Here is a 620-nt window from a genome sequence, read left to right as displayed (position 1 = left end):
CGCGCGCACGCGCACACGCACACGCACACGCACGCACACACACACACACACACACATTGCCGTTCTCTCTCGCGCACTCGCTCCCTCCCACGCAGCGCACCTCCTGACCTCCCGGCGGGCGCGCGGGGAGGGGCGCGGGGCGTGGGTGGCTACTGGACCGTCACTCCGCGATGAGGCGCTCCGCCACCACGCCCCGCGCCGCCCCCGCGCCGCTACCGCGCCGCCCTACGCACACTCTCTGCCAGTAGCTTACCTTGGATGAGCGCCCAGAAGCACATGACCGCGAAGAGCAGATGCGCTGGGTCCATGGCCACGCGCAGCCCTGGCCGGGGCCGTCTCCAAGCGCTGCCATACATGCTCTGCCTCTAGCTGGGCGCGGGCTGCGCCATCCTCTCGGCAGCCCCCGAGGCCAGCAGCCGAGCCAGCGGAGCCTGCGGCCGAGCCTGCGGAGCCAGCCCTGGGGCCCTGGCGCACGCCCTGGAGGAGGAGGCGCGGCGGGCCGCTGGGCCTGGCCCCGCGCGCCTACGGAGCGGGCTTATGGCCATACACTATGACTGCTTGCTGGCTGCACTCTCCCTGTCTCTCTCTCTCTCCCACTCGGCCCACACCTCTCTCTCTCT

The 620-nt window shown here is 71.6% G+C and overlaps 1 protein-coding gene across 6 annotated transcripts in view; it reads right to left on the bottom strand.

Moving 5' to 3' along the window:
• The window catches only part of LOC113204207 (neuronal acetylcholine receptor subunit alpha-7), a 96,233-nt gene extending 95,619 nt beyond the window's left edge, over nucleotides 1–614 (bottom strand). For all 6 annotated transcript variants that reach the window (XM_026419280.2, XM_026419281.2, XM_052268785.1 and 3 more), the window contains exon 1: nucleotides 254–614. In XM_026419280.2, coding sequence (XP_026275065.1) covers nucleotides 254–356 — 103 coding nt within the window. In that variant the 5' untranslated portion in view covers nucleotides 357–614. The remainder of the gene's footprint in view (nucleotides 1–253) is intronic.
• Nucleotides 615–620: the final 6 nt, after the last annotated feature.

Source organism: Frankliniella occidentalis, unplaced genomic scaffold (assembly GCF_000697945.3).
Source record: "Frankliniella occidentalis isolate FOCC.00 unplaced genomic scaffold, Focc_3.1 Scaffold4, whole genome shotgun sequence".
Classification (NCBI taxonomy): Eukaryota; Metazoa; Arthropoda; class Insecta; order Thysanoptera; family Thripidae; genus Frankliniella; species Frankliniella occidentalis.
Note: the sequence above shows the minus strand (reverse complement) of the source record. Positions and strands in the feature narration are given on the sequence as shown.